This window comes from Trichomonas vaginalis, chromosome VI (genome assembly GCF_026262505.1).
Source record: "Trichomonas vaginalis G3 chromosome VI, whole genome shotgun sequence".
In the NCBI taxonomy this organism is placed as follows: Eukaryota; Parabasalia; order Trichomonadida; family Trichomonadidae; genus Trichomonas; species Trichomonas vaginalis.
The window spans coordinates 16,498,773-16,523,263 of record NC_067208.1 but is presented as its reverse complement, the minus strand read 5'-3'; the positions used below and the strand labels follow the sequence as shown (position 1 = coordinate 16,523,263).

General features: G+C 31.2%; 12 protein-coding genes across 12 annotated transcripts, besides 5 other annotated features; 6 read left to right on the top strand and 6 right to left on the bottom strand.

Annotated features, from left to right (window-relative positions):
• Positions 1 to 5,259: part of a mobile genetic element that runs on past the window's edge.
• Positions 1,006 to 1,656, bottom strand: TVAGG3_0877130 (uncharacterized protein; the record flags this gene model as incomplete). The annotated part of the gene is made up of 1 exon (XM_051250277.1): positions 1,006 to 1,656. The coding sequence occupies one exon, from the start codon at positions 1,654 to 1,656 to the stop codon at positions 1,006 to 1,008; it is 651 nt and encodes a 216-aa protein (XP_051085752.1).
• Positions 2,331 to 2,934, bottom strand: TVAGG3_0877120 (uncharacterized protein; the record flags this gene model as incomplete). Its single annotated transcript, XM_051250276.1, has 1 exon — positions 2,331 to 2,934. A coding segment is annotated over one exon (604 nt), but the record flags the coding sequence as incomplete, so codon positions are not given.
• On the top strand, positions 3,059 to 3,701 carry TVAGG3_0877110 (uncharacterized protein; the record flags this gene model as incomplete). The annotated part of the gene is made up of 1 exon (XM_001315187.2): positions 3,059 to 3,701. A coding segment is annotated over one exon (643 nt), but the record flags the coding sequence as incomplete, so codon positions are not given.
• A 115-nt stretch (positions 5,260 to 5,374) lies between the features above and the next one.
• Positions 5,375 to 6,091, top strand: TVAGG3_0877090 (uncharacterized protein; the record flags this gene model as incomplete). The annotated part of the gene is made up of 1 exon (XM_001315185.1): positions 5,375 to 6,091. The coding sequence occupies one exon, from the start codon at positions 5,375 to 5,377 to the stop codon at positions 6,089 to 6,091; it is 717 nt and encodes a 238-aa protein (XP_001315220.1).
• A 74-nt stretch (positions 6,092 to 6,165) lies between these two features.
• Positions 6,166 to 7,239, top strand: TVAGG3_0877080 (uncharacterized protein; the record flags this gene model as incomplete). Its single annotated transcript, XM_001315184.1, has 1 exon — positions 6,166 to 7,239. The coding sequence occupies one exon, from the start codon at positions 6,166 to 6,168 to the stop codon at positions 7,237 to 7,239; it is 1,074 nt and encodes a 357-aa protein (XP_001315219.1).
• Positions 7,240 to 9,718: 2,479 nt separating this feature from the next.
• Positions 9,719 to 10,276, top strand: TVAGG3_0877070 (protein ubiquitination; the record flags this gene model as incomplete). Its single annotated transcript, XM_001315182.1, has 1 exon — positions 9,719 to 10,276. The coding sequence occupies one exon, from the start codon at positions 9,719 to 9,721 to the stop codon at positions 10,274 to 10,276; it is 558 nt and encodes a 185-aa protein (XP_001315217.1).
• Positions 10,277 to 10,534: 258 nt separating this feature from the next.
• Positions 10,535 to 10,743: a mobile genetic element.
• Positions 10,712 to 10,744: a mobile genetic element.
• Positions 10,745 to 10,867: 123 nt separating this feature from the next.
• TVAGG3_0877030 (clathrin adaptor protein) lies at positions 10,868 to 12,286 on the bottom strand (the record flags this gene model as incomplete). The annotated part of the gene is made up of 1 exon (XM_001315181.1): positions 10,868 to 12,286. The coding sequence occupies one exon, from the start codon at positions 12,284 to 12,286 to the stop codon at positions 10,868 to 10,870; it is 1,419 nt and encodes a 472-aa protein (XP_001315216.1).
• A 188-nt stretch (positions 12,287 to 12,474) lies between these two features.
• On the bottom strand, positions 12,475 to 12,696 carry TVAGG3_0877040 (clathrin adaptor protein; the record flags this gene model as incomplete). The annotated part of the gene is made up of 1 exon (XM_001315180.1): positions 12,475 to 12,696. The coding sequence occupies one exon, from the start codon at positions 12,694 to 12,696 to the stop codon at positions 12,475 to 12,477; it is 222 nt and encodes a 73-aa protein (XP_001315215.1).
• A 976-nt stretch (positions 12,697 to 13,672) lies between these two features.
• Positions 13,673 to 15,745, top strand: TVAGG3_0877020 (protein ubiquitination; the record flags this gene model as incomplete). Its single annotated transcript, XM_001315179.1, has 1 exon — positions 13,673 to 15,400. The coding sequence occupies one exon, from the start codon at positions 13,673 to 13,675 to the stop codon at positions 15,398 to 15,400; it is 1,728 nt and encodes a 575-aa protein (XP_001315214.1).
• Positions 15,746 to 15,885: 140 nt separating this feature from the next.
• On the bottom strand, positions 15,886 to 16,874 carry TVAGG3_0877010 (tubby c-terminal domain-like family; the record flags this gene model as incomplete). Its single annotated transcript, XM_001315178.1, has 1 exon — positions 16,218 to 16,871. The coding sequence occupies one exon, from the start codon at positions 16,869 to 16,871 to the stop codon at positions 16,218 to 16,220; it is 654 nt and encodes a 217-aa protein (XP_001315213.1).
• Positions 16,875 to 17,258: 384 nt separating this feature from the next.
• On the top strand, positions 17,259 to 19,898 carry TVAGG3_0877000 (positive regulation of chromatin silencing at rDNA; the record flags this gene model as incomplete). The annotated part of the gene is made up of 1 exon (XM_001315177.1): positions 17,259 to 19,898. The coding sequence occupies one exon, from the start codon at positions 17,259 to 17,261 to the stop codon at positions 19,896 to 19,898; it is 2,640 nt and encodes an 879-aa protein (XP_001315212.1).
• Positions 19,899 to 20,105: 207 nt separating this feature from the next.
• Positions 20,106 to 20,966, bottom strand: TVAGG3_0876990 (protein ubiquitination; the record flags this gene model as incomplete). The annotated part of the gene is made up of 1 exon (XM_001315176.1): positions 20,106 to 20,966. One exon carries the CDS (start codon positions 20,964 to 20,966, stop codon positions 20,106 to 20,108), a length of 861 nt encoding a protein of 286 aa, XP_001315211.1.
• A 525-nt stretch (positions 20,967 to 21,491) lies between these two features.
• Positions 21,492 to 21,698: a mobile genetic element.
• A 1,515-nt stretch (positions 21,699 to 23,213) lies between these two features.
• Positions 23,214 to 23,431: a mobile genetic element.
• The last annotated feature ends 1,060 nt before the right edge of the window (positions 23,432 to 24,491 follow it).

Below are 24,491 nucleotides of genomic sequence, written 5' to 3'. Positions count from 1 at the left end.
ACGAATACGGGACAGTAAAGCTACAAACAAACTTAGGTCTTCAGAATGAAGCGCTTGCTTTCAGAGTTGTTGACTTCAATACTATCGCAACTTTTGTCATAACAGATGAAACAGATTTCATAGATTTGAAATAGATAAAAAATTTGTAACAGCCGAGTACAGAATAGATAAAATTGCTGGAGTCATAGATACTCTCATAAATGAAGAAACTATTGACAACATAGATGTCGAACTCTCTTCTGAGGGAACATTGAAGTTCAGTAAAGAAAGAGTTCAAGATACCAAGAATGAGTCATAGAGTACAACTTCTTCTGGGAGCATACCATATGACATTTCCTTTGAAAAGTGTTGACAAAACGATTGAGATGAAATCTGTTCCATACGTATGTTATGGTAATTGTTTGTACGTTGAGTCAAAAATAGCTAATGTCACAGGTATTTCAGGAGTTAATAGTAAAGGTTCAGTAGAATATAAATCCTTCTGTTATGCAGTCAATTCAATGTTCATTCCAAACGTTCCTGTCATAGCAACTCATTTAGGTAAATGGGTTCGCATTAGTCCTCATAATTTGAAAGACATGCAATTCAGACTTGTTGACTTTCAAGGAGAGCCTGTAGAACTGAAGGCACCAGTGCGAATGACTGTTGAAGTTGACTTTTTAGAAAATATTAAATGCAACAGCTTACAAGAGAACTCAGAGCTAAAAATATAAAGTATGAATGTTATGTATTAGGTCATGAACTTTGGTTGTTGCTGTTTGATGAAACAAATGAGTTAGTTATGCCAGTCAAGAGAACAGAAAAAGGCGTCAAAGGCGCCGAGCGCAAAGCGCTATATTGTGTTAGTGAAAACTGCACCAAGTCAATAAGATTAGGTTTGCATTATGAAGATGAGTTCGATACTGTTGAAGAAGTTTTGGACAGATATTACAAATTGCTAACTTGAATTTTTTTGACTGACGGCGCAAAGCGCCAAGATGGGCTCAAAGAGCCCTCCTGACTGCTTTAATTTACTAAAACATATTTCAAGCAAAGCTTATAGTAAGTAGATAGTTTTGTATACTCGTTCGAATATTTATACTTAAACTCAACTCCTGTAGTTCCTGGTGTTTCAATGATGCGGATGTTACCTATTTTCATGAATAGTGGAGTTTGACCACAGCATTCGATTTCAGGGTCGAGATAGTCAATGACACATTGTTTCCCTGTTATTCGTGAGATAACATTTTCAAGGTCCTCCTTTGTTAGAATTATTTGGTTCTTGCTTATAAGATTTGTCAAAAGCTTCTTATCGTCTTTGAGTAAAATTGTTTGGTATAACTGAAGAAGGTAATGGTCTACGTTATCTGAAGGATTTGTTTGAACATTTGTGTAAGGGTTGTCGTTGGCTTCTCTTGAAAGAATTTGGTCCAGTGGTGGATACTCTAACTTAACATCTGATGTAGCGTTAGCGTTTGAAGCTGAGTTTAAATTCACGGCGCCATGCGCCAAGATGGGCTCTTTGAGCCCTCCCGACTTAAGTTCTGGTTCTTTTTCTTTCAAACACTCTGAACTATAGTTCTTTATGACAATATTGTTTGTCGTTCGTGAGTCAACATTTGATGTTGGTTCAATTGGAACATTAACGGCACCAGCTAAGATGGATTTGCTTCTCATTTCATATAGAATAAAAACCTTTTATATGTATGAAATGAACAATATACTCGACAAGGGTTTGAATGTAAAGCTAACGAATGAAAATATTGTTGAATTCACTGAGACAGGAGCTGTGTATAAAGATGTAGAACTACTGAACAAAAGAGCTAAGGGAAGAAGCAGGAATATGAACAAAGGGTGGAAGCCTATAAAAATTTATGTCAATGATGGCTCAGGAGGTTCAAACATAAAGTATGCAGAAAGTTATAGAGTTTATGCTCTCAAAGGTGAAAAGCCTTCATTTAAGAACAGCTATTCTAACACATATCCTCAAAAGCTAACGGATGGGGAAGTGGATGATATGAATGACAGCAAAAATATTAACAGAAATGGCGACAGAGATGCATGGAATTTGTTTACCATCAGTCAATTGAAGGTTAAACTTTAAAACAATGTTGGTCGTTCCCATGGAATGTTTTTGACTTTAATGGTATTAGTCATGATATGAATCTCAAGGTATGAACGAGGAGAGATGAGAGACTTATATGCTTCCCAAATTTCTTCAAAAGGTAATGTTATACCTGACTGTTTCCAAATGAGTTCAATGTCATAGCGTGAGAAACCTTGAAAGATAACGAAGTCAGTTATGAGACGTTTTATGTTTAAAGCAAGGAAACGCCATGTTTGCATAAGTATTGCTACAGTTAAGTGGTAATGTCTGACTTTAGTTATGATGTTAGCTAATGGTGAGTCTGCTTTTGACACTAAACCTTTTCCGGCGAAGTCGTCACAAACGAGCAGAGTGTTTGAAGGATACTTTTTGAAGGGGTATTTTGAAAGTTTTGACAGAATGTAGTTTGTCAGTCGTTTCATATCGTAAACTCCTGAGTATTGACGTAAGTGGTGTTTGTCAATAATTCTTTCCATCTCTTCTGAAGTCTTTTGCATTCCTGACTGTATGAACTCTACAATAGCATAATATTTTCTCTTACGTCGAATGTAACGTTGAAGAAATTCAATGAGTTCGCTATCTGGAACTTTAACGACAGAGGCTTGAACTTTTGACATAAATGTTTTCGCTGTTGAATCCATAGAGTCTGAAGTTGCTGATATAATGATTTGGTCATAGTAAGAGTCGTTTCCTAAACGCTCTGTTATGAGTATATGACGAATGAGGTTAAATGTCTTACCTGAACCCATCTTTCCACAATAGAAATACACACCATTTGAACAGAACTCATAGTCCTTACTGAAAGGAAGAATGAGAGAACTGTTGAGCTTTTCACTGCTTTCATTCATGTCTTCATCTACGTCATGTATTAAATGCTTCATTTTATCTTCATTAAAAATGCAAGTCAGAAATATTCAGAACATAGCACCGAGTCTAACTGACAAGAGTATAAAGATATACTATGAACACGTTATGATGAAACCTACCAAAATTCAAGAAAGTCAGTATACTTATGAATATCCAAGACACTGGGTAGAGTATGTAGGAGGTGAGAAAGCTATTGAAATAAGACAAGTTAGAAGTATTCCAGCAGGAAGAACAATATTATTGAAGAACTTTAATGTTTTGAGGTATAATGATGAAACAAAGAAGCAAGATAGTTTTCCTGTTGCTGTGTATGTGAACCTAGACACAGGAGATGACATGAAAGTTTTTAACACAAAGCTTCAAACGGTAGTGAGAGAACAACTGACTGCGGAAGGACATCCATTACCTTCAGAAGTTACCATAGTATATAATTTTGAAACAAATGCAATAGATTTTAAAGTCGTCTCTGCAAAGAAGTCAGGTTTTACATTTAATGAAGCAGATGTATATTCGAATGAAAACTTCAAAGCTATTGCATGGTTAGATAATGACGATTGCTTTAAGAAAATATTTAAATTCAGTGACTCAAAGATGTCAATAGATGACCTTCGTGGAATGTTACCATCGACGTTTACAGTAGAAGGTTCAGCAGGATTGCTTACAAGATTGTCAATTGGTGGTATTTGGTCTCGTGAGAACATTGTTATAAAATCCAGTATAAGTGAATTTGCTGAAGAATCTATATTATGTCTTTCAAACTACATGTATTCGCCACCGAAGCATTATAGTATAACAAACTTTGTCAGTAAGTTTAACATAAGACTTGTCGAAACCTTCTTCAATGAAAGATGTTGTGCTACCTAAAGATGGAAAGGATGGACTCATTATTGAGATGATTTTAATAGCATATTAAATGAGCTTGTTCTTGAAGGTCATTCATGATGAAATAACTGTTGTAGAAGATGTTAGCAATTGTTCAGACATTTTGAAGCGTATAGATGAGATAAGAAAGAAGTTTATGAATGAGAATGTTTATGTTTCATTGACTTTCTCCAGTAACGAGAACTTTTATGAGATAATATTGAAGAGAGATGATTTTAATATGGTGTAAATGGTAGCTTGGACAGCTTTAGGCGCAATGGGAACAAAAGCATTAGCATTTGGAGCAAAAGCACTTGGGGCTTATGACGCAGTAAATAAAATGAGTGGAGGAAGGGTTTCGAAGACATTAGATGCAAATAAAGGGAAGATTGGAGGCTGGGTTGCAAAGAAGTTAAGATTAAATAAAATAGGGCTCATAAATAAAGCATCCAATTTGGTTGCGACTGAGTCAGAAAATGCTTTAGGAAAGGACGATGAGTTTGCAAAACACGCAAAAGACTTTAATGACCAGATGAAAGGTGAAACAATGCATTTAAATAGATTCGATGGAACTAAAGAAAATGTTTCTTCTCCACCAGTAGTTCTTCCGTATGGTCCCTATGGAATGTATGGAAATCCTTACGAAAGACCATTTGACCCATTGACTGGTGGAAGTAACTGGTATCATTACGGACGAAGAAGAAAGACAGTCAAGTTGGAGACAGACGTGAAGAAAGCAACTAAAAAGAAACCAAGGAAGAGAGTTATAAAGCAATGAATTCAACAGGTTAGAAAAGAGGTTAGAAAACGTGTTAGATCTAACCTTCTACCCTAAATTTATTTTTGTGCTATGTTTTCATACGTGTGAGGGTGGTGATATCATTATTTTTTAAGTTTATTTTTTATTTTATTTTTATTTTATTTGGATGTAATGACAGAACAAAAGCAACTCATACAAATCAAAACATATAACAAACATACATTTAAACATTTATTCTTCCTTCCTGAGCATAACATGTTCTTTCAAATACATCCGAGACCAGTTGACTTTTCATTGACTGTTTATAAAGATAGAAATAGTTATATCATTAAACCATACGATGACGAAGGTAAGTTATGTAAATTGTACGTTAAGAAGTTAGAGAAAGTTTATGGCTTCAAGTATGACTACAATAGGGTTAACACTGATGATGAAGATATTGAGGAAAATTTATGAGAACATTAGTGAAGTTGTTAGTGAGAACGATAGTGAGAACGTTTATTTTTACATTAGTGAGTTCGTTAGTGAAGTGAAGTGGTTGGCGGCTTTGTAAATATTTAAGGTTAAGTTAGTGTTGTCGTTTGTGTTGTAAAATACACGTTAACGGTTTTGTAAAGTGTCAAATTCACAAGTATTGGGTAAAGTGGAACGCAGTGCCACCATACCCAAGACTTGTATACTAACTCACAAACATTTTGACAGTTCCATTAAACTCTGGTTTTGCAAGAGCAAAATTAATTTTCCCGACAACTCAGGATCAAATTGGTTTTTGGAAAGACTCGAGTATATTAGTAACTTCAATGGATTCAAGTACTAGTATTGCATTAAAGGCCACAATCGATGGCAACATCAGAAAAGCCTTGCCATTGATGATATCTTTAGGTAGTAGTTCTATTCCTGGTTACTTCACAACAGATAACCTACCTGCAGACAAAATTTCCGGATTAATATCTGATGTAACTCCAAATGTTATTATTAATGTCCAAGAAAACGCCAATACATATATCGATTTCTTCGGTGTAAAAGATACTTCAAAAGCCGCTCTTAATTACTCCATTACTGGAGCAAGTGGAAAGGCACAAGCTTTAAAGCTTTTGAATTCCAACTCTGTAACAGGTTTAGTAATAATTAAAAGCACAATCATTGATTGTGATACAGATCTAACAATTGCATTCAAGAAAGTAGTTATTCAAGATTGTTATTTCTCTGCAGCTGCAGCCAAAGTCGTACAGTTTTCTTCAAGCAGTGAAATCAATATTACAATGACTTGGGATCAATTTGTTTCATTTGGAACAAACAAGAAAGTCAATGGTCCGGTTGATTTCACAAATGCAAACTTGAAAGTATTAGCAACTGGTCTTCAATCACTTGTTTATTCTAGTGTTTTATCAATTTATCCAGAAAATCCAAGTAATAAATTTGATATGTCACTTAATGATGCAAGTCACATTCCAACATTTGAATTATCATATGTGTCAGTACTTATCAATATCATAAACACCATCAACTTGCTATAACAATAGGAAATGATCCGGATTGTCATGACACTCAAATTGATACTAGAACATATGTTGATCCTGAAAGAGGTACAATGCAAAGAAAGAGAGTTAGAAAGTCACCGGCAAAAGTTGCTAATGTAGCTGGTGCTGATAATGAAGAAACAAGCGAATATTATTATGAGTATATATATGAATATATATCAGATAATGATTATAGCAACTCTAATCCTCTTACAGATCCAGAAGAATATATTAGTGAGGATGAAATTCCATTACAAAATATTCATTCTGCAAAGAGAACCCCGCAATCAGTCAAATCAGTTAAATCAGTAGCTTCGGCTTCTCAAAGATCATTACCAACAACACAAGGTCTTTCTCCTGTCCCAACATCTAAATCATCAATTAGATCTCCTATGAAGTCACCTAGTAAATCTCCAATTAAAGTTCCTCATCCTCCTGCAGCATTCGGCCCTAATAAATTTGTCAGCCCAAGAAGAGCTATAGTTGTATCATATGCAAACCAAAATAAAAGACCTGAAATACTCAAGAACGATGAAAATACACCAAGAAACAATCGTGATATTCCAAAACCACAGTTTATTCTCGTTCCAGAAGATCAAATAAAGGTTGAAAATATGAATAACAACAGGGCAAAAAGCGAAGGAAAGAAGAGAAGAAATTCGGATGGAGAGCAAGTTCAAGCAATCACAGATGCAATTAAATCACAAGAATTCTTAGTTAATAAAGAAATTCAGCAACAACCAATACCTAAGGCAGCCAAAACTCCACAAACAAGAAGATTAAGAAGAGCTAATTCACCTAGAAGATCAATGACACCAAATGAAGTTCAAAATATTCGTCATGAACTTGCAAAAGAAAATTTCAATAATGAAGAAATGAAGGATAACAATATAAGAAGAATTACAACTACTGCTTTTGATGATGATATCACACCAAGAAGAAAACGAAGAGTTGCACCACCTTCACAACAAAGAGTTCCAACATATATATCTCCAAGAAGTCTTACCCATGAGAATAATTCGCAAGCATCAAACTCTATAAATGTTCATGCTAAATCTCCAAGAAACTATTATGTTACACCACAAAGAGATCTCGCTAATATTGATATATCAAGCGATGATGATAGTGATGTCACATATAATTAAATAATATCATGTTTATTTTATTTTTATAATTATTTCAAAATAAAATGTTTATCTTTTATTTCAAAAACTCTGTAAGCGTTCATGCTATTGTACCTAGAAGTACTCTCACAAATATAAATATTAAAGAAGTTTAGGAAGCACTTACCACTTACTGACAAGCGCTCAAAATTTTAACATATCTTCATATTAATAACAAAAAAGTACAACATCCATATGAGGTACTAAGTAGTGATTTGTAATAACTTTTTTCCAACCAAAAATATTAACTTTTGATCTTAGAAAACTGGGATATAATGAATGGGTGTCAAAAAAATTGAGAGTGTGTCACAAAGTGGTAAGTGTACCATTAAACTTTAAATAAATCGCCCTGGGATCCCCAAATTGTTTTTCGCAACTCAATTTGTGCCCCTAGTATAGTCTGTCTAGAAAATAGTGAAGTTAAGGGGGTACTCTCAAGTGAACTCATCCTCTCAATTTCCCCTAACTTAGAGGGTACTCAAGTGCCTAAATAACATACTTATCTAAACTTTCTCTTAACCTTTAAAATACTTCATATATGAATAAGTTATTTTTCAAGCAAGTTTGTGAAAAGAGGTCTTTTTCATGAAATTTGCAATTATCTTGCATTTTCCGAATAAATCCAACTTTTAGCAACTTGTGAGATTTTGATTCTTCTCTGGCCATAGATAAGATTTGTCTTACTCCAGCCTTCAGATACGAAGTATTTCCCTCGGAAAAGTGAATTTTACAGCATTTCGAAGCCGGCCTTTAGTGGGAGCTCTGCGCCATGTGTAGTGACTTTTTTTGATTTTTGGTAAATGAATCAGATATCTAAAATACTGAATATCTCCGTTTTAATTTTCTTTTTTCGTTTTTTCAATTTTTTATCTCATTTGATTTTTAATTCCAGTCTAATTGCCATAATATTGCACCAATATAATTTACTTTAGACCTTCATCTTAAAATTTCATCTCATGATGCTTACCTTTGGAAAAATAGATTATATATTTTAATTGAAACTTCTTTAATATATTTAAGTGCCATTTTTCAAATATTATACACTCAAAATTCATTAATACCTATATGCTGGCTTCGATATTAATAACAGTTGCAATGCGCATATTCAATGTTGTTATATTTTCCAACATTAATATTATTGAGTAGTATGACTTCTAAAAAGAATAATATATAGGTTTAAAAGCAAATCATAACTAATAATGTGAAAATATAGCGATTATTTTGAATAATAACCCATTTTAAGTAAATAATAACTAAGAAAAATGTAATATAATGTGAATGATGCAGTATGGATTCTCCAAATTTTTTCAAAAACGAAAAAATGACATAAAAATATCTTTTTGTATATTTAATAAATGCTTAAGAAAAAAACATTGAAGACTGATATATTTTGCTTAGTATATTTAATAAGTTTTTATATTGTTGTTAGTTTATTCGAAAATATAAATTTACAATAATAATTTTGCCAAGGCATTATCCAAACACCTCAAAGCTTAGTAACTTTTCATGCACACTCGATTGTTGTGAATATCTTCTGGTCAAATACTAAGGTTTCAGTATAATTTATTCGCAATGAGATTTAATGCCGACCAAAAAGTTAGAATCCGAGCCCGAGACTTCGCACAAATGATTGACTTGGACAATGGGTTTAAATGAACCCAAGTTGTATTTTTTTTCGAAATTTTTTGTTTTCGAGATGAAAAAAAGCATAGGCTTTGCACAAAATGGGAGCTGATTGATGATACAAGCGGTTTGGTCGGAGAACCTCCTTAAGAAATTTCAAATTTTTAAAAATTCCACTTTCAATTTTCAGAATAAAAAAAATTCCATATTTTATTATTATTATTATTTCATGAGTGAAGAGTATAATGAGCTTATGAATAAGTACAAGGATTATATTGATCTTACAGATGCAATATATAAGCTGAAAACGCTAGATGAGGATAAAATCAACGAACTCTACAAAGAAATCAAGAATCAATTTATCGAAAAAGGAATCATTTCAGCATCTCAGAATTTTAAAATGGTCGAAACTGCAATGAAATATAATAATCGTTACTTTAAATCATACTTTTTATTACTCCAAATGTTATCAAAAGAGTATAACCTTAACAAAGACAAATCACTAAACTGGTATCAACAATAATACAAACGTTTAAATATTGAATCAACAAATTCAATACTAAGAGCAATTATGAATTATGATATTGTAGAATTTATTCGATTGACAGCAATAGAAGGATTTGATCCAAATAAAAAAGTTATGAGCTGCTTTTATCCTATATCTAGTCTTTCATTAGTTGAATTATGTTGCTATTATGGTTCTGTTGCTTGTTTTAAATTTTTAATAACAAAATTCAAATTAGAAATAACTGAAGAATGTATTCAATGTGCATTTTTGGGTGGAAATCCAGACATAGTTAGTGCATGTTTGAAAGAGCTAAAAAACATATTTTTCTTGATGGATTTTGCAATTGCTTCACACAACATTGATTTTGTTTCTTTCATGATGAATGAATATAATATAAAATTCAAATTAATAGAATCTGGGAGATTCCACAATCTTCATGCATTTTTAGTTTATTATGATCAAACAAAAGATATTAACGGATGTATGGCAGCATCTTCTCTTTTTGACATCCCATCACTTTGTGAATATTTCATTTCGAAAGGAGCAGATATCAATGCAAGATGTAATGATAACACAGCTCTTCATTTGGCAGCAAAAAAAGATTGTAGCAAAGCAGCAAATTTTCTTATTTCAAAAGGCGCCAATATGGAGTTAAAATATTATGATAGAAACACTGCTCTTGATTTAGCAGCTCAAAATAATAGTGTTGAAACATTACGAATCCTACTTTTACATGGTGCGAATATGAATTCAAAAGCTGATGGTGGTAGGTCTGCATTACATCATGCTGCTTCATTTAATAAAAGAGAAGCAATCGACATTCTAATTTCATTTGGTGCAGATGTCAATGCCAAAGATGATTATGGTACAACTCCACAATTATATTAATTTTAAGATTTTTCTTTTGGTTGTTGAACTTCTGTTTCAATAAATAAATGGTGAATATTTTACTACTTGACAACTGATATTTAGTATTAATGACCATTCTCTTTAAACATCATAACTGTAGACTGTGTCATATGAGAATAAATGAATATTTTACATTTCGAGACTTAAAAGAAGTGCAATGCAAAAGATTAAATTATAATGATGTCGATACGAATCATAAGATTTAAAAAATAATATTATAGATGTCAATTATAAGTATTAAGGGTGCACTTACCACTTTCTGACATTCCCTCAATTCTAGATTTTTATCCAAATTTTCTAAGGTAAAAAGTCATTAACTTTGTTCGGGAAGAAGTTATTTTAAATCACTACTTAGTACCTTATATTACTGTTATACTTTTTTGCAATCACAATAAAGATATATTGATATTATAGGAGCATGTCAGAAAGTAGTAAGCGCACCCTTAAATAATAAAGTTGTTAATATGACTTCAACGTTTTGATAATGAAATATATTTTTTACATATAGAAGCAAAATTGAGAATTCAAACAAACATTTAATATAACATATACAAAAAATAATAATATAAACTAATAATTTTCTTCGTCATTCAAATACTCTTCTTCTTCAAAATCTTCTTCAGATTCAGTTAGATTAAATGGAGGAAAAATTGGGATTTTGAAACAAACAATTATCTTATTTCCACTTAATGAAGCTATTAAAATTGCTTCTGGAAACGATGAAAGTGGAATTACTTGAGCTTGTACTCCAACTTTAACAAGAATGTGTTCGTTGACATCTATACAATTTGTGTCCGTCTTGACAATGGATTTATATTCTGGATTTTTGGAGATTTCAAATTTAAATTGTTCAAATGGAAACAAACTCATATTTGAAAGGGTTAAATGGATCTGTGCAACATTGCTCATCTTATCACTACCGTATTTAAGCTTCCCTGATACATGAATAAAATGATCTAAATATAAAACGCCTTCGTTGGTTAAAATGAATCTTCTAATGAGCAATTCTTCCTGTTTTGATCTGTCTTCGTCTTCTTCATGATGCATTACTTGGTCAATTTCGAAGTTTGAAGGAACATTGACCTTTAATAAATTCAACATATCATTTAAATCTTTCTCGGAGAAGTCCTTTGGCATTGATTCAAATATAGACTTAGATAATGGTGTTGTCTGTAATGTAATAAAGCATTCAGAGGCTCTTTGTGAAACTTCTGGATTCGGGTGTCGAAGATTCTTAGATAAAAATTTAATTGTTGCATCGTAAATGTCAACACATCTTGTCGTGATCCTAGTGATCATGGTAATGATCATTGATTGGACAAGAGAATCTTGAGATCCAAACCGACTAACAAATAATTCAATAATTGGGATTGGTTTGGTATTAACATATTTTCCACATAAGAAAATGGTTAATTTCATTAATGATACAGATGGTTCTGGTGTCTTTTTGATAAAGTCAATCAAATCTTCGATAATGTTTTCAATTAATGGCTCTATTTCTTCACATTTATCTGCAGTGGTCTGCCATATTGAATCATCCGTGAATTTGCCGGCAATTTTCATCAAATTGATATTTGTCAAAACAAAAAACTCTGGATCTGCTGTTTCGATGCTTAATATCTTAGGAACTGTGCAGCAAAGGACTTTCCTGACATCAAGAGGTGCGGCTTGGATGTAAGACATGAATTCTTCGGTCATTTCTTTGTAATTTTGTTCATTAGACATTTTTTCCATCAAATTAATGGACAATTTGGAGACATTGATATCAGTGCATCTCATGGCTGAAAATAAATCGGACAGAGAGCTCTGAATACTCGACGCAAGTTGATGTGTCGTTTTAACAATATGTAGCAATGTATCTATAGCGAAACTGAGAACGTTGACCCTTTTAGTCTTCAAATGGCGTGCAATTGTTTGCGCACAAAGGACCATTGAATCATATGTTAAAGGAACCATGGCAATCAAGCTCATTAACTCGTTAAGAACCATAAGATATGAATAGGCCTCACGGATCTTCAATGTTTCACCAGTTCTACTAAATATTGCAAGAGATACTTGCTCATCAAATGTTGTTTTGCGACAGGAATAATCAATTTAAATGATGATGTAGTCTGTGAAAATATTAATGAAGCTGCTAAATATCCGATTCTTACATTAGATAGTCGATGAGAATTTAATCAACGCATAATTTCTTTAGCTTCGAAGTCAACATTAACACCAACAATAGTGAGAAAGGCTAATTTTGCAATAGGAAGGAGAACAGTCGATGAAGTGTTATCTTCTTTTAAAAATTGTTTCTTAATTTCTGTTAATTCCTTTTGAATTCTGGCTTTAACATTGGAATGATGGTTAGGCTTTGACACACTATGAAGAAAATTCTTCATTTCTTTCGAATCCATCAAATTTGCTCAAAAATTCGCCAAAAAAAATTGCAAAATTTTATAAAAATAAATGAAATTGAGGAAAATTCAGGCAGTCACACCCCAAATAGACAATCATGCATTTCGGCTCATAACTCATACTGTGCATAGCGTTTGAAAACCAAGTAACAACAGCCCACCATTATCAATATGAGAATATGAGTGAAGAAATCGTAAATACGAAGTCTAGAATAGTTTGCATGACAGTATTGTAAAAATGAATTTTTCTAATAAATTTAAAAATCAAAGAAATGGAGTCTAAAACATGAAGATTAATGATTCAAGTTTTCATAAAATTATAATATTCATGAAATTTTTATATTCAAATCGTTTTTGCATGATAATTTACTTCGAAACTTAAAAAATAAAATCGGTAAAATACAAATAATTCATATGTTATATGTATTTTATTACAGAAAACTCAAATATTATTTAAAAGAAAAATTCAATTTTTATATTCAAGAGCTAATTTATTTAAAATATCCTGAAATATGAACATTCTAACTTATAATTAACATACAGAGATCTCATTTTGGCATTATTAAGAGAATCCTTTTGTTGATCGAATTATTAAGTTTAATGTGAAATAATTTACAGAACGGAGACAGTATGATATAGTATTTGTTGATATACTCAGGAATTTCCATCATTAATCTTTCTAAGAACTTCTAGATTTAAAAATGTTTTGTATTTAAGAAATAATCTATGATTTCCTCAAATTTCATTTAAATCAATTATAGACATTTTGTGTGCAGCTGTATGGACATACCAGCATTCTTTTAATCATTATGAAAAGAAATTATTTCCTATGCGACTAGTTTTGAAAAATGCCACAACTTAAATTAGTTCCTTTACAATTTTATCGCAGCAAATCTGTGGAATTAGAAAAATTAAAATTATGTCAAATTTTTCTGTTTTTTTATTGAATGTAAATTATTCAAAAAATGTTTTCAAAATGGAATATCAATTACTATCCGAGCTTGTTGAACTTTATCCAAACATACTTACGCGTGGCGTTCAAGAAAATGAATATGTACTATTAGATGATTTAGTTTTAGAACTAAAAGGCATAAATTTTCGAGATAATGAAACTTTGATTTGCAAATCGGAGAGAAAATCAATTAAATGTAACTCCATTAAATGTAGAAAAGTAACAGCAGTTTTAAACAATCTCAAAATTGAAAGTCCGCTAATAATAGAATCGTCTCCTTTCATAATGATTCAGCAATGCAATATAACAATGGATGACTGCCAAGAATATGCTCTAATAGAAATACAGAGATCAACAGTTTTAATTAAAGATAGCGAAATCCATTGCAACGAAAAAGTTTCAATTAATATTTTACACAACTCTCAAGTTTTATTGAAAAAAGACACGATACAAGATAGCAATTGTACACTTATTAATGTTTCCAGCTCAAAACTCATTATGGAGAAAACTACGGTGAAAGATTCGAGACAAAACGGAATTTATTCACAAGAAAATAGCGTTGTTCAGATTACAGATTCAGAATTAACAGATATTCAATATCCATCCATTTATGCAATGAATTGCCAATACATTGTTGAAAGAACAAAATTTTCCAACTTAAAACAAAACGGAATTACATTTGTGAAGTGCAAAGCCATAACACTAAAAGATTGCTTCTTTGATAACATTGAATCTTCAGCTATTTCCTGTGCTGCTTCAAAAATTGAAATTGATCATAACGAAATAAAGAATATCAATGGAAATGGAGCTTATATAAGTGATAGCTCTAGAGCACTCATTACAAATAACACAATTACAGACTGCCAATTCCCAAGTATTGCTTTATTATATGGATGTGTCGGCCAAATAACCGGAAATTATATAAGGAACATGGATAAATCAGGTATATGCTTTAGAGGTTCCAAACAAGTCCTTTTCCAAGATAATACAATTGATATTGTCGGAGAATGCGGAATCAGCGTTTCAGATACGACAGATATCATAATAAATCATAACAAGATCTTGAATTGCATGATATCAGCATGCGAATCTTATAATTCTTCAAATGTTGTTTTCAAATCTAATGAAATTGATGGTAATTATCCTTATGGCCTACTTGTTTACAGTGGAGGAAAAATTGATGCAGTAGAAAATACGTTCAATGGAGTCACAAAAGCGATTTGTCAACTTCGATACAAAGGATCTGCATCTGTAAAGAATAATAGGGTCTCAAAACATGTTCAGCCTTACGATGGACAGACAAGCAGATTATACGTATTCGAAGGAAATGGAGAATGCCCACCAGCAACGAATATCCAAGAAGAAGCCGACAGATTACATATCCCATGCGATCCATTACTACCGCAGTCTTCAAATAAATGCATAAAGTGCCAAGAAGGACCACGCGATTGCTATTTCCAGGATTGTGGCCATTGTATTTACTGCATGAGCTGCGGACAAAAGGCTTTGAAGAACAAGGAATCATGCCCTCTATGCAGGTTCCCAATAATTGGCGTTACATCAGGATTTAGCGAAGATTCTCATGGACTTTGTACAATTTGCAACGATAATGAAGCAAATTGTATAATTTTCCCTTGTGGTCATACAGGATTTTGTGACAAATGCTTGTCTAGATGGTACGAAGAGAACAAAACTTGTCCATTTTGCCGCCAAGATCCTTCAACTTTCAAAAAGATTGAAACATCTGTGTAATTCGGCTATTTCACTGATATACTATTGTAATATTATCTATTGTTACTATTGAATTTATAAAACAAAAATCATGAATATTTTATTTTTTTAAAGGCTCCAATTGAACAATTTTTGTGGTATCTAATATTATCTTTCCCAAGAATTCACTCGTTCATTCATCTAATGACAATTTATTCCCCATTCGCACAAGTCTTTTTGAATACTTAATGATAAAGGCATTTTTTTCTAAAGCTCTTCAGATGGCATAATATAGACACTCAAATTTTCCATAAAATCATATAGTCTCTCAAAGTTAGAAAGCAGAAAAACTAGATAAAGTATGAGATATGATTAATTCGTTTTTAGATATATGTGCTCATTAGAATAAAGGAATACCACTATATAATCAAGAAATATTATTGAATAAAGACTCTGTTAATGTTATATTTTGTAAATTATGGTATTTCATAAATATTATATAGTTTAAATGAGAGTGATACTTCTTGCCGGTTCTTAGGCATCTAATATTAATCATAAATATTATATATTTCAAAAATTATTTTTCGCTTTTAACGAATTTTCAATTTTTGATATTGACAAAATAAAATTGTATAGTTTAAATGAGAGTGATACTTCTTGCCGGTTCTTAGGCATCTAATATTAATCATAAATATTATATATTTCAAAAATTATTTTTCGCTTTTAACGAATTTTCAATTTTTGATATTGACAAAATAAAATCAAAAGTTCATTATTAGTATTTATAACAGTAGTTTTTAATTCTTAAGAGATTTTATTAACATACATTCTATTTATATGAAATTATGTAAAGTTGTGACTATTCAGTAGCGAATTTCGACATTGCTGTGAGTGCAATGCAAAAACCTTGAACAATGTTTAAAGGATATCGAATTGCAAGATAAAATTCATCTTCTTCTGTCTTTTCGAATATAAAACATATTTCATCCTTGTATTCAAGTATTAAATTCTTTTCTGACTGTTTCCCACACATACCTGAAATTGGAATTGAAGGGAAAACCATAGAATATTGATTATTAACCTTATGAGGCATTCGTTGTATTACTTGTTCACTCTCTTCTTCAATTGGCTCATGATTTTTGTTAAACATTTTAATTTCTAATTTTCTAATTCCTGTTTTCTTTTCTGTGAATGATTTATAAGTAACTTCGAGGATTGGCTTATGATTAACATCAGTAAAGTTATATGTATAGCCTGAAATTTCAGATGAAGCAATATGGAATTCAGAGCCTTCTTTAATTTCATTAGCACTAGTAGATATTACAAAATGTCTCGTTGGTCCTATGTTTGTAGATGATAATAGAAGATTTTCTGCGTCTTGTGAGTAAAGATAAAATTGATGAGTGGTAAGTTTTGTTTTTTCTCTTCTGGTAAATATTCCATTGAACGTTGAACCTTTTGGAATTGGCTGCATAAGTTCATCAGTTGTGAAGTTAGTCTTTTGATTGTACATTTTGTGAATCAAAATTTTACTTCCTCTCAAAACAATTCTTATTCATTTTATTCATATCAATAAAAGTATGTAATTTCTCGAAAAATCATTCAAACTTGAATTTTTTCAATGGTTTACAATTTTTATGAAAACAAACTGATTTCTGCACCATTTTTGATATTTATATAAGATTAACTAGGCAAAACTATATCTTGAGGTTAAGTTATCTATACGCATAGTTAAATTAGAAACTTATCGCTAATTTTGAAATGAATTATAATTATAATTTCTCAAACGAAAAGTTAATATGAAATTTATATTACTTGATATAATGCGATAACATTAATACAGTAAAATTAAGTGTGTTAATTTTTGTTGAGAGAGAGAGAAAAAAAAATAAACAAAAAAATGGCTTCTCTTCCACCAGGATTTGAAGTCAAAACATTAAGCGGGTCTAGATATTACTTTAGAAATGAGAAAGAAAAGATATGTTCATGGGTACGGCCTGCTCCTCCGCCAGGTTATGACGGTCCTTGGCCATTAATCTTTCGATGCTCACATATCTTAATTAAACATACAGAATCTAATCACCCAGTTTCCAGAAACCCAAATCGACTAGGTCGACCAATCGAAAAAACTAAACAAGAAGCATATAATATTATTAAATCACTTTACGAAAAAATTATCAGTGGCGAGAAAACATTTGAAGAAATTGCATATATTTGGTCCGATGATGGATCAGCCGAGAACCGTGGTGACTTAAATTGGGGTGCAATTGAAGTATACGATACTAATTTCACAAAAGTTGCCATGTCACTAAAATACAATGAAATCTCTCAACCTTTCTTGACACGTGCTGGCTGGCATATCTGTAAGAAAACTGATGGAGCAAATTCTTCATACTTGTCTGGTGGAGGTCCACCATTCGAAATTGAGTTTTTTGGTGCTCCTCTTTTTATGTTTTCCGAACCGATTCGTAGTTATATTAAAAAAATCAAAAATCAAGAAATTTATGAATATTATCTTAAAACAGAAACAGAACCATTTAACTTTGATCCATGGGAAAAGCTAATTGAGAGATTATACACCATTTTAAACGACATTAAGCAGCTCGATTCCTCACAAAACTTGACATTTTTAACAAATGTCATTTTCCGGTTTATTGACGGCCATTTATACTTCCATCCTACATCATCAGATGCTATCGACTTCTGTTTTGACTACATCGAGAAGATTGACAATACAAGATTTGAATATTATCTCAATAAAGTCTTAGTTTACACAACAAACCCTAAGCATTGGAAGAAACACAAAGACCGAACACTTTGCTTACGTCGTGTTGGCTTTACAATCGATTTTGCAAGCGAATGGCTTAATTACATCAAAAGTTTAACAGATCCAGTAGATATCTGCACGTATTTACTTAAAGCGTTAAGTACAGGCATCGAATATTCATACGATCTGCTCAAACTTGCCCATGAACAGTCAGATTTATCAAATCCAGAATCTGCCCTTTCAAAAGTATCAGCAATCTCTCCAGATTTACATATGATCACTCGTATCCAAGAGCGTGTGCATCAAATCGACATCTGCAATGTTGTCAGGATCTTTTTCGACAACGATTTCCACAAAAAAGGAGATTCATACTTAGACCAAGTCATTGTTGCTCTTACAGAGAAATCCCATCCACCAGGTGTCGAAAACACACTCCGCCAGTTCAAAGAGAAGCTCCCCGGCTACAAAGAAGACAAATTATTACAATTGACACAAGAATTCAAAGAAAACAAAGACCAATGCAAAGAAAGATTCGCCTGTGAAGAGAAATGCCGAAGAAACCGTCGTGGCCCCGACAATTTCAATTTCAAAAATCCGGAAATGGTCAAATCCGAAAACGAGCGATTCCGTGCATGGATGGACTACATCAACACAGAGCGCACGATAATGAAACAAATCATCCAAGACGATAACAAATTCTACAATGATTTGATCGATTTTTCATATCGTCGCGCATTGAATGAATGTTGGTGGGTAAAAAGTGTCTGGATGCAATACTGGGAATTCCTTAAACAAACAGGCAGAGAGCAAGATTCCCAGAACATCCTAGAACTGTCACAGAAAACGTTCATGTTCGATGCCGCTTTTGAACTTGAACGTGCTGATTTACTTGTAAAATCAGGAAATTTCGAAGCCGCAAGAAAAATTTATTCCGAACTAATGAAACGGGAAGAGCCAGTTCTTTCTGCGGCAATGACATTAGATTTCAGATGTGTGATGCTTATGTCAGGAGAAAACGAAGCTTTGCAGACAGTTTCTGACAGATTGGATTTGATTTCTCCAAATTTCATTATCAATGCCGCAAAAATGTGTTCTAATCCTGATATCGCGTGGTCACTTTATCAGCATGGTTTAGATACATTCCATTCAACGGAACTCACATTGGCAGCTGCTGATTTCATGGCCGGACAAAGAGATATAAGAAACACAAGGTTATTGTTGCAACAATCAAAAGGAGATGAAAGCGAAGAAAGTATATTAAAGATATCTAAAAAACTTTTCGAATTCGAACTCGAACACGTTGCTCCTCCTGACCATTTGAATGAGATCCAGAAAACAATTAAGATGCTTTATCCTTTCATTCCTTACATGCATCGATACCGTTTCAGAGATTTGTATCCTTTGGATCCCGATGAATTAATAATGACAGCGTATTGCACACATGAGTTTTCTGTTGATTTCCCTAAAGTTTCCAAAGAATACGTCACATTGTTGCCTCCGTACGGCCACTCTAAAGAAGAAATGAAGCGTAAAGTTGAATATTCTGAATTTTACAATGATGCTGTTAATGATTTCCAGAATCAGACATCACAGCAAGCACATCAGCAACAGCAGCAATTGCAGCAACAAGGACAGCCTGCAACTCCTTCTTACCAACCTGCAGCAATCGCAGCATTCACACAGGAACTAACACAGGATTCGGCTGGTTATCCTCCTCAGGTTATTAATATTGATGAATTGATTGAAAAGATTAAGAATTTGACATTTGTTTAAACAAATTATATATAAATATATCTGAATAAAAAAAATATTTTATATAAAACAACATCAAATCTTTGAAGTCTCAAATCAACAACATTCTTATTTAAATCTTATGTTTTCATTATTTATATAACATTATTATTTATGTCGACAAAAAAGTGCGGAAATTAAAAAATGCTGTTTGAGTCTTCATTTGTATACTTTCTTAAATTTGGCTTCTCAAAATATTTGACATTGTTTTTGTGTAATAGTGTCAAAAGATAATTGTGGAGTTGATCCAAAATCATCTTTGGCATTGATATCAGCACCAAATGAAATTAGAATGTTGATTGCTTCTTTATTATTAAATGAAGCAGCATGATGTAATGCAGTCCTACCACTATCAGTTTTTGAATTTATATTTGCACCATGCAAAAGTAGGATTCGTAATGTTTCAACGCTATTATTTTCAGCTGCTAAATCAAGAGCAGTGTATCTATCTTGACATATTAACTCCATATTGGCGCCTTTTGAAATAAGAAATTCTGCTGCTTTGCTACAATCTTTTTTTGCTGCCAAATGAAGAGCTGTGTTATCATTACATCTTGCATTGATATCTGCTCCTTTCGAAATGAAATATTCACAAAGTGATGGGATGTCAAAAAGAGAAGATGCTGCCATACATCCGTTAATATCTTTTGTTTGATCATAATAAACTAAAAATGCATGAAGATTGTGGAATCTCCCAGATTCTATTAATTTGAATTTTATATTATATTCATTCATCATGAAAGAAACAAAATCGATGTTGTGTGAAGCAATTGCAAAATCCATCAAGAAAAATATGTTTTTTAGCTCTTTCAAACATGCACTAACTATGTCTGGATTTCCACCCAAAAATGCACATTGAATACATTCTTCAGTTATTTCTAATTTGAATTTTGTTATTAAAAATTTAAAACAAGCAACAGAACCATAGTAGCAACATGATACAAGTAATGAAATACTAGATGTAGGATAAAAGAGACTTGTAACTTTTTTATTTGGATCAAATCCTTCTATTTCTGTCAATCGAATAAATTCTACAATATCATAATTCATAATTGCTCTTAGTATTGAATTTGTTGATTCAATATTTAAACGTTTGTATTATTGTTGATACCAGTTTAGTGATTTGTCTTTGTTAAGGTTATACTCTTTTGATAACATTTGGAGTAATAAAAAGTATGATTTAAAGTAACGATTATTATATTTCATTGCAGTTTCGACCATTTTAAAATTCTGAGATGCTGAAATGATTCCTTTTTCGATAAATTGATTCTTGATTTCTTTGTAGAGTTCGTTGATTTTATCCTCATCTAGCGTTTTCAGCTTATATATTGCATCTGAAAGATCAATATAATCCTTGTACTTATTCATAAGCTCATTATACTCTTCACTCATGAAATAATAATAATAATAAAAAATGGAATTTTTTTATTCTGAAAATTGGAAGTGGAATTTTTAAATTATGAAAATTGAAAGTGGAACCAATATTAAGAGTACATGAAATAAGGATGTTGTTTTGTCCCCCAGGGGGAATATTGCATCCCACACTTGTTTGATGGGGTCAGAGTATATTGAGAGGTTATCGATTTTGTAATTTAATCGTCGTCGTTATCGATTTTGTAATTTAATCGTTATCGTCTTTTTCTAAACGTGCATTTTTACATTAAAAGCAATGCAACTCCAAAATTAATTGGTATTTAGACTTTAATTAGGTGCAGACAAACGAAATGCAGTCCAAATATTTTGGTGATATATGAATTACATAAATTTAGGGAAATTGAAATTATATCTTTTTAAATTTTTAGGAAAACAGATTTATAGAATTGTTTAAGTCATCAAAATAATGCAGACTTAGGTCAAATTTTCCAAATTTAATCATTTGCAAGACTTTCAAGCGACTTCAAAATGTCGAAATATAAGTCCAAAAATAAAATTACGATTACAGTCTATCCTCAATTATTATCACGCTAATTATTGAGTGACCCATGCGTTCGTATGTATGTAATACCTTTTAAAAAGGAGATGAGAGAGATAAACTACATTTACAATTTAAATCTGATGTATTTACTTGTTACATTTACAAATGTAAATGTTTCTCGTAATGTTTACATTTTGTAAGTATAACGAATAAAAATGACGCACTTTTTTTACAAAGTCAAATTATGCGATACAACTTTACTTGTTACATTTACAAATGTAAATGTTTCTCGTAATGTTTACATTTTGTAAGTATAACGAATAAAAATGACGCACTTTTTTTACAAAGTCAAATTATTGTTCGATTTTTGCAGCTTGTAAACGATTAATTGTATAAAGCAATTGATATTAGCACGACATAACTGAATAATTCTAATATTGAAATCAAAAGCCCTTAAAATATCATGATATTTTAATTTCATAACAAATCTAGGAGACTATTTGATGAAAACATATCCGATGTGGGTTTTGTTGTATTATATAACTTGTTATTGACTTCTTAGCTTTCCAAATTTTTTTCGATAATGAGAAAACGAATGAAAAATCAACATTTGGTCCATTTAAAATTTGATTTGTTTACATTTTTTTTACTTTTTGAATTTCAATTTATATTTTCCTCAAGAAATACTTTAGATTTTAAGAAACTAAATCATATAATCTACTAAGAAAATATATTAAATCCTATAATACTCAAAGTTTTGTGATAAATCCGATCTTTTTATTTTACTTTTATTATGTTTTTGCAAACTTAAGGTCATCACTAGGTAAAACATAATACTCTTTGAAGTTAAGTATTTTCACAAAGAGAGGACCAACAATATCAAAAGATTGAATAAAGATTTGTATTATTTTATTTATTTTTAAGAACATGTTTAAGAACCCTCATTATCTCCACGAATATTGCATATTTTTCTATTCTAAGACCACCAAAATTACGTTTTAATATAGAAAATAACATATTTATGTGATGCTAAAGTCGAAGTCCTTAAATATTTTTGAAATATTTACAAAATATGCTCTTTCTATCATCGATACTTTAATACAGAGCAAATTTAGTAAATGTCATCACATTATTTTTTCATAAATCGTTTTCGAACTTTTGAAATATTTATTTTAAACCAGTTTTCTACATTTAATATGTGAATTATATCAAAAGTAGATGGGCGATACTTGTAAATCTATTTAAACTATTAGTTTGCTATTATTGAAGAACTTTATAATTTTTTTTTCTTATGTATGGAATTAAAGATAATTTTGCCGATTCCAACTGGTTTTTCTATATGAGTTAAATATGCCAAGTGAAATTGGACTTGCCAATATTGTAAATTGAAGTATGGACTATATATCGATTTTCATTGATTGATGAATAACTCGGAGTAATGTAATTGTTGATAATGAAAAATAGTTTTCAATTGCTGGTAAGGGCCAATGTATGTTCAATAGCTCCGAAAGCAAAAAATGCACGTTTAGAAAAAGACGATAACGATTAAATTACAAAATCGATAACGACGACGATTAAATTACAAAATCAATAATGACCCGAGTATATTTGTAAAGTGTCAAAATAATAATTGATGAATAAAATTCAAATGTTATAATAGATTCAACATTTTGTTAATATTTAAATGGTACTCTCTAAAGCCCAGACAAGAAATTTCGGTTTTTAAAGTTTCATACCCTCTAATTTGGTTTGGCATGAAAAATTACCAAAGACATTGAGAAGCAAGTTGATTTTTATTACTTTGTGTTTTTTAATTTTATTACTAGCCAAATGTATCAATACTTCTTTTTTGAAGAATATTTCATGTCTTATTGGTTTGCTAATATATTTGATGAAATTTGAATTAAAAAATGCATTTGAATAAATCATTGTTCTAAAAGATAGTTTGGCAATGGTTCATATGCCTATAGATTTATATGCTATATATATATATAAAGTACTCACAAAATCTAGATTGAGAGGCGGTCAATGACTTTTGAGGGGAAATTAACGCATGGAATTTAATATTATTTAGGTTGATATTCTTGCTTATTATTTCAGAAAAAAATCTTAAAAATTTCAATATGAAAATTGAAAGCAATTCAAAAAAAATTACTAACATATAAATTTTAATATCCTATGCATAATTTCATATTTTGATCATTTTTTATTTTTGTTTAAAACTTAAAATTTTGCGAATTTAATATAATTTATAAAATATAATACGTATATATTTAAAATACACTAAATTTAATTGTTAATTGACGTTTTTGGGAATGAATTTTATCAAAACATGCCTGAATCCGAAAATTTGAAAGAACGAATTACACAATCATATATGTAGAATTCAAAATACAAACTTAAAAATTGTATACGTTTAAAATTATTCAGATTGTGTTTGATTTCCACTCATTCTGTTTCTTTTGAACTCTAACACTAACATTTCATGATGATTACATGATCCATTTATACATGGTTGAATTGTTCCAGATTCTACCAGAAAATCAATCCAAATTTCTCAATACATTCATGTTGATTGGACAAAATTTAAAATTTATCAGCCTGTTTCCAGAGAAACTCATATATTCCCTAATGAAATGTAATTTTTGCTACATTTATTT